The 7805-nt window shown below is 51.5% G+C and overlaps 1 protein-coding gene across 2 annotated transcripts in view; it reads left to right on the top strand.

Moving 5' to 3' along the window:
• Positions 1-1617, top strand: part of E2f2 (E2F transcription factor 2) — a 19957-nt gene extending 18340 nt beyond the window's left edge. For both annotated transcript variants that reach the window (XM_005394766.2, XM_005394765.2), the window contains exon 7: positions 987-1617. In XM_005394766.2, coding sequence (XP_005394823.1) covers positions 987-1261 — 275 coding nt within the window. In that variant the 3' untranslated portion in view covers positions 1262-1617. The remainder of the gene's footprint in view (positions 1-986) is intronic.
• The last annotated feature ends 6188 nt before the right edge of the window (positions 1618-7805 follow it).

Here is a 7805-nt window from a genome sequence, read left to right as displayed (position 1 = left end):
AAAAAAAAAAAAAAAAAAAAAAGGACAGAATCTCACTAAAGTTGCCCTGGCTTGGCTTGATTTTGCAATCCACCTCGACCTCCCATAATATTGGGATTACAGGCATTCACGGCCGTACCCCAGCTAAAATTTTTATGAAGTCCAATTTATCTCTTTTTTTTTTTTACTGCTATTGTTTGGCTTTTGGTGCCATCGAAGAAATCATTGAAAAGTCCAGTGTCATGATGCTTTTGTTCTGTTTTCTTCTAAAATGTTTTATAGGTTTAGATCTTAATTTTGGTCTTTTATTTTGAATTAATTTTTGTTAGATAAGGGTCCAATTTTATTTGTTTGCATGTGGACATCTGGTTTTCAGCACTATTTGTCAAAAGGGCCGTCCCTCGGGGAGGATGTTTTTTGTTGTTGTTATTGCTTTTTTTTGGTTTTGCTTTTCTTCCAGTACCGGGAATCGAACTCATGACCTTGCACTTGCCAGGCAGGTGCTGTGCCACTGAGCTAAATCCCCAGCTCCTGTTTTGCTCTTTTGAGACAGTCGCACTATGTAGTTCAAGTTGTCTTTGAACTCACTATATAGCCCAGGCTGGCCTTGAACTCATGAGGATCCTCCTGCCTCAGCCTCCAGTGTGCTGGAATTACAGGCATGAGCCACCATGCCCAGTCTGGGAGGCTGCTTTTGAAAGATACGCGAGGTTAGAATACATGTATGCATGGATGGAAATGGTGCTATAGAGTGAGGCTAATTAACCAACGACGCAGGAAGAGAAGCAATGATTCAGGTGCCGAAGCTGGGAGAAAAAGTGGATTTGGAGAGCAGGACTCTCCACCCACTGGAGGGGAGAGCGGGGGAACGAGGGAGGTTTCTGGCATTGGTGCTGAGAACTGAAGAGTGTCCCTATGCCATTAACTGACATGCACAGTCATCAGAGAACACACAGAAAGGCTGTCCTGTGGGAGGTCAGGGATGACCTCTCTCCATTTGTCTCCAGCGCCAGCACCCACTCCCCAGCAGGACCCACTGCCACTGCCACCGCCATCGTCCCTCATCCCTTTGGAGGCCACTGACAGTATGCTGGAGCTGACGCATCCACTTCTACAGCAGACCGAGGACCAGTTCCTGTCTCCGACCTTGGCCTGCAACTCCCCTCTGATCAGCTTCTCCCCACCCCTGGACCAAGACGACTACCTGTGGGGCCTGGACGGCGGTGAGGGCGTCAGTGACCTCTTTGACTCCTATGACCTTGGGGACCTGTTGATCAATTGAGCAACGTTGCCTGCCCTCCGCAGTGCCACACCTGTCTCTACCTCCTCACAGACAGACTGACAGGCCCTCTGCCCGCATGGGGTCATTGGACACAGGGTGCCGGCCTCAGGCCATGACGGTCGTCTCCTTCCCAGCCTCCCTGCCCGCAGGTGTCTGGGAGATGTGGAGGACGTGGGTGAGGACGGTATCAGAGGCTGGGTCCTGTCCTTTCTCCTCTGACCTCTGACCTCTGACCTCTCACATGAAGGACCACAGGTGCAGGTGACCAGGTTCAGGGAAAGGCCCTGCCACCTTCTTTTGAGAGATATAATTAGGACCCTTGATTTCTCAAGAAGCACTTAATGCCTTTGTATTTATTTCAGGTTGCGTTTTGTTTGTTTGTCCTCCCTGAGTTTTAGCAGGGAGAGTGTTCTAGTTTCTAGCAAGACTTCTCAGTCAGGCCTAGGCCAACTCCCCAGTTTTCCCTCAGCGGTGGGGACTGGGTCTCTGAGGGGTTGTCCAGTTTGCTGGAATGCTAATTGCACTTAGGCCCTGTAATTCTAGTAAGTGCCAAGTCCTCAGATCTCTGCCTGCTCTCAGCCTGACATACCAAGCGGAGGCGTCAGCCCAGAGAAGGTTCTAGAAGCCATCCTGAGGCAGGCAGCATTGAGGCTTCTGAAGAAACAGGAACAGACAGTTAAGGAGTCACTCTTCCTATGTAATTCCTTCCCGCTCCCTCCCTGTAGAGTGTAAAAGCTCCAGGGAGTCAGCAGAAGAGCCCCTGAGGAAACAGACAGGAGTGCGGAGGGAACTGTCCTGGCTGCCACAGGCTCCTTGCCTTAGTTTTCCTCCCAGACCAAGGCAAGGCAGAGGCAGCTCCACTAGACAGAGGCGTGAAGTGAGAACAGGAAGCCTCAGGAAGGAGCCCCAGGAACTGCTAGTATCCTCTCCCAGAGGGTTTTTATTTGCCAGAGTTACTGAAGGGGATCTTTTTTCTTCTTTAAACTGGGGGTTGAACCCAGGGCCTTCACAGTGAGCTACATCCCAGTCCTTTTTCAATTTTGAGACAGGGTCCTGGTAAATTGCCCAGGCTGGCTTGGAACTTGCAGTCCTCCTGCCTCAGCCTCCCAGAGTGCTGGGATCACAGGCATGCATCACCATGCCTGGCTGATTCTTTAAGGTCCTCCTTTGTCTGCACCAGCTCTCACACAGACCTCCAAGGACAGAGGTGACCAGGGCTTGGTGGCATGTTTACTCATTCTGTCACTGGAATGCTGAAGGGGCGACAGGGAAGGGCCTTCACTGGGGACCAGGCCTTCACTGTGGACTGGGCCTCCGCTGATGAAGAGATGGGCTAGTGTTGCCTGCTCCTCAGGCCTGGGGGGCCCACGAAGATCTTTTGGCTCTACCCGGTTCCCCCAGAGGCTTGACCATCCCACACGTCCCTGTAGCCCAGCTGGGAACAGGGAGTTAGCGCTACTCCCCCACCCCACCAGGGGTGGCTAACTCAGGGCTGTACCTTCTGAAGAGGGGCACCCAAGGGTGAGGCTCGGAGGGGCCTTCCGCCCACCCTCAGGGAGCTAGGGCTCCTCGGGAGCTCGGCTGGGCAGCACTTTTTTTTCTTTAACTTTGTAGCATTAAGTTGATTTAAAATATGAAGTTGGCTGGCTGGATGTGAAGCTGGGAAGGTGGGCTTCCCCGGGGGTGGGGCCTGATGGGAGCTGATGGGGGGCAGTCTCGCCTTGCCTTTGGCTCACCTGCCTGGGGCCTCACGTGGGCCCCTCCCGGGAGGGCGAGCAGCTCACCACCGCCTTCACTATTCTTTTTTGTGCTTGACTCCAGCCCTAAACACCCCCAGGTCTCACTGGAAGCCGGCCTGGAAGTCCAGCGTGCTCTGGACCAAGGCACCACTTTGGCCCCTGGGGTGAAGGCGGCGGGGGGCGGGTGCTGGCGCAGTGTGCTTGGAGCTCGTGCGGCTAGAGGTGGCCTTGCTGTCCCGAGGCCCCCACAGTGCTGCCTTTTAGCTTTGTGCCACTTCTGAGGATGGAGATGCCTGACCTCCATGCCTTGGGCTCTGGCTGGAGCTTTCTCCCAGAATTAAGTTGGAGAGAAGAAAACAGGCCCTCAGGACCCATCTGGAATGAGTTAACGCTAAGTCTGCCTGGAATTCGAGCTCATTCCCCAGGGCCCAGCCAGAGGGCTGGACAGAGGGCCTTCTCCAGCAGCTGCCTCTGCTGTCCTGGCCTGTCCCCTTTGCACCCTGCCTGGCCGGGGGCTGAACCTCCCAGCCTAAGCCCCAGGCTCAGTGTGGGAAAGAACCTTGTGCCTCTTTCTTGCCAGTTAACACTTGAACCTCCTCCACCTTTTTTTTCCTTTTAATGGTACTGGAGGTTGAATTCAGGGTTTTCACACTGAGCTAGTTCCCAAGGCTTTTTAATTGTGAGACAGGGTCTCACTAAATTGCCTAATCAGGACTTGAACTTGGCATACTCCTGCCTCAGTTTCCCGGAGCGCTGGACTTATAGACCCGCACTCCTGAGGCCGGCAGAAACCTCCCCCTATCGGTAGCATGCTTTAAGAACACCATGCTGCGTGGTCCTTTAGGGGCCACACAAATTTTAAACCTAAAACATGAGAAAAACCCATTTCTTTCCAGGGTAGATACTTTTGGCCAAGAAATTCCTCAGTCCCACCAGAGGGAGTCACTCACCTCTCCAGAGACATCAAAGGCTCGGGGACTCCAGGGAACTGGGTAGCATGAAATTGTGTTTTTTGTTGTTTTTGAGACAGGGTCTTGCTGTGCAGTTCAGGCTGGCCTTGAGCTCACTTTGTAGCCCAGGCTGGTCTCGAACTCCCAACGATCGTCCTGCCTCAGCCTCCCAGGTGCTGGGATTACAGGCATGCGCCACCACGGCTGGCTATGAAATTGTTAATGCAGTTGGAAATTCAGAGATTTCTTAACACCATAGAAAGTGTCAGGCATCCTTCCTCCATCTACCACGGTGGCTAGCGTGGCTGCAGGGAGAGGGAAGCTTGCTTTAGAGTGGTTTGGCTTTGTTTCCCCTCCCCCACGTTCTCAGCCTCCATCCTGCAGTGTCTGGCGTTGCCATGGGTTTGGGTGCTCTGGCCTCTGAGTGTCGTGCGGCTTAGCGGGTTTGAAGTGAAAGTCTCTGTGCTGTTTGCAAACAGCTTTCTGGTTCTTGCAGTTGCATCCTGAGGTCCCATCTCACCCCGGGACCCTGTGGCCACTCAGTGACCATGAAGGCCACGAGCCTGGGTGCGAAGGAAGGAGCCTTGCAGGTGTCCTTTGTCTTGAGGGCCAGTCAGAGCCATGGGAACCTAGCTCCTGTGCTGGGACTCTAGGGGTCACTGCCTCCGGGCCCTGCTGAGCAGTAGCTGAAGGCACCTCGTGTGTGATCGTGGCATTAAACGATGGCAGCTGTTCACGTCTTGTCTGTGTTGTATTTTCTGAATCAACCTCGTTACCAGCTGTGAGTCTGCTCCTCCGGGGCAGAAATGGGGGCCCATTGGCCAGGAGCACATTCTCCTGCCGGTTTTTCCCTGAAACAGCCTTCCTGTCCTGCCGTGGCTCATCACCGTGACTGGGAGGACACCTCACTGGGAGGACACAGCGGTATCCGGAGCCAAAACGTGACCCACTCTGTCTCTGGGGCATTTCATTCGCCACACTGGCTCCACACTGGGGCATTTCACTCGCCACACTGGCTCCACACTCTCCTCCGTCTCATCCTGTGCACCAGGGATTCTCAAAGTGGAGGTCCCGGACCAGCAGCCTTGCATCCCCTTTGAGCGGGTGAGCAGTGCGGATCAGAGGCTGCTCACAGGCCCAGGGAGTGAGGAGCTCAGGGTTGGGACACAGAAGTCTGGGTCCTAATGAACCTTCAGATGACTGACCTGGTGTAATTCAAAAGCTTGTACCTCCCACTACCCCAGAAGCCTCCCCGTCTCCTTGCCCTCCCTCCTCTCCCTCCATTATTTTGCAGGTACTAGGAATTGAACCCAAGGCTTTCACACTGAGCTACATCTCAGCCCTTTTTATTATTTTATTTTTGAGTCAAAAACTTGCCAAGTTGCTCCCAGGCCAAGCCAGAGCCCAGAGACCTTTCTAAAATGTAGGTCTTAGCCTAAGTGTGAGAGTGCACCCCTGTAATCCTGGCACTCTGGGAGGCTGAAACAGGAGGATCGAAAGTTTGAGCCCAGCCTGGGCAATTTAGCAACTAGTGAAATCCTGTTTGAATGAATGAATGAATGAATGAATGGCTTGGCATGAAACTTAGTTGCAAGACCCTCTGTTCAGTCCTGGAGGGAAAAATGTTCTCACCATGTTCTTTTACTCAGTGTCCATCTATGGCTCCTGTCTGCCCTTTGCTTGGCCACTTACAACCTTATTCCTAGGTCGCCACTTCCTGCCACCCATAATCACACTGCTCCTGAAAACATGTTTTCCCTCACTCCACCCAGGAGGCCCTGCACCCCATTTCTGCTGAGGCAGGTGCCCACTCGCTCTTCAGAGCTCAGCTCGAGAGCCTTTCCGTGAGGTTCGCTCAGCACTGACCTGTCGGTGTTAGCAGTTTGCATGTGGATATGGTGATCCATGGGTATCACACGCTTGTTACCCACAAGGCACTGGGGAGATGGGGGTGAGTAAGATGCAGCCACATGATTGCTAATGCTGTGGCAGCTGCAGTAACATCACAGAAGAGGGAGGATATGCGGGAAGGCTTCTTAGAGGAAGAGATCGAGCAATATTAAAGGAGACACAGGAATAGCCTGATGCTGGGACACGTAGGTGAAAGGAAACCCCCATTCCAGGTAGAGCAATTGATGGTTCTGGCCTCCCAGCAAACAAGGGCAGGTGTCCTAGGAACACTGGTCCCTGCCCCTAAGGAAGGACACAGGCAGCTAAAAGCCAGAAAGAAAGGCCCCAAAGCTTACCTCTGCCAATCTGTGCTCTTACCCAGGAAAGGGCTGAATCTAAAAGACTGATGGACCCTGAGAACGGCGGGGTGGGGGAGCAGGCCTGGGGGTCCTGTTGGCCACGGGACACTGACTGACTAATGAGAAAGTTCTGGAACTCGACAGCAGGAAGTCAGTTTACCTACGAGGTACAAAGCCAGTCTGGTTACGTAAGGGAAGTAAGACCTGAGGGCCGGGACGTTAACAGGGGGCAAGGACAGTTGATGAAGTGTTTATGCTTTCTCTGGGCCCAGCAAAGTCCTTTATACATTATAATCCATTTAATGCCCACGACCACTGGGTATTCCCACTAATCAGTTAGTATTCCCACTTTGTAGATGAAGAAAGAAAGTTTTAAGTTCCCAGGGAACCCCACACATTGATAGTGGGAATGTAAGATGGTAGCAGTCACTTTGGGAAGTCGTTTGGTAGCTGCTAGAAAATGATAAACAAGGCCTGGCGATATGGCTCAATGAGAAATTGCTCGCCTACCGTGTGTGAGGCCCTGGGTTTGAGCCCCAGCATCACAAAAAATAAAAAAAATTTAAAAAGATAAAACTTCCTGAACTGGTGAATCAATTAGCAACTTGAGTGAACTGAGAGATCCCTGGAGGGCAACAAGAGGCTGAAGCAGGAAGATCTCAAATTCAAGATCAGTTTAGGGTACATAATGAGATGCTGTCTCAAAAGAAAAAAAAAAAATTCCTGAAGAGGTGATTGGATGGTGAAGGTACTAACTTCATCAATGGGTTAAACACCGATGAGTTCCGAGTTAATGAGCTTTTAGGAGGTGGGGCCTCGTTGGCGGAAGTGGAGCCTCGTTGGCGGAAGTGGCTCATGGGGGTTGGACCATGGGAGCTATATCTGGCCCTGGCCCGTTTCTTTCTGTGGATCCCGCTCCCTGCTTCCTGGGTGCCATGAGTTGAGCAGATTTCCTCTGCCATGATATTTCCGGTTTAGACCCAGCCGGCCAGAGGTCACTGAAAGCATAACCCAAAATAAACGACTCCTCCTTTAAGTCTCAGGTATTTTGTTCCAGCAGCAGGAAAGCTGGCTGATGTACTACCATAGGACCCAGTAATTCTAGGGTGTCCACTCAAGAGAATGGGAATGTATGTCTGTGCAAGAGCAAGATTTGCATGTATGTGTTTGTGGAATTATTCATAATAGCCCCAAACTGGACATATCTAACTATCCATCAATTAGGAAATGGACAAAAGAATTAGATCCATGCAGTGGAATAGTATTCAGCCTTAAAAAGGAAAGAGGTACTGATACCTGCTACTGTATGGTTCTTTTTTTTGTTTGTTTGTTTGTTTTTTTTCGGTACCCGGAACCAAACTCATGACCTTGCGCTTGCCAGGCAGGCGCTTTACCGCTGAGCTAAATCCCCAGCCTCTACCGTATGGTTCTTAAAAACCTGCTAAGTGAAAGGAGCCAGACGCAAAGTCACATGTGGTCTGATCACATCTATGGTTTGTCTAGAATAGGATTAATTATAAGTGGGCATGAGGGCTCTTATGAATAGAAATGCAAAAATCCTTAAAAAAAAAAATAGGAAGCTAAACCCAGCAAAATAAAAAAGACT

This window comes from Chinchilla lanigera, unplaced genomic scaffold (assembly GCF_000276665.1).
Source record: "Chinchilla lanigera isolate Chin_1 unplaced genomic scaffold, ChiLan1.0 scaffold00051, whole genome shotgun sequence".
Classification (NCBI taxonomy): domain Eukaryota; kingdom Metazoa; phylum Chordata; class Mammalia; order Rodentia; family Chinchillidae; genus Chinchilla; species Chinchilla lanigera.
The sequence above is the reverse complement of the archived record's forward strand: the minus strand, read 5'-3'. Positions and strand labels throughout refer to the sequence as shown.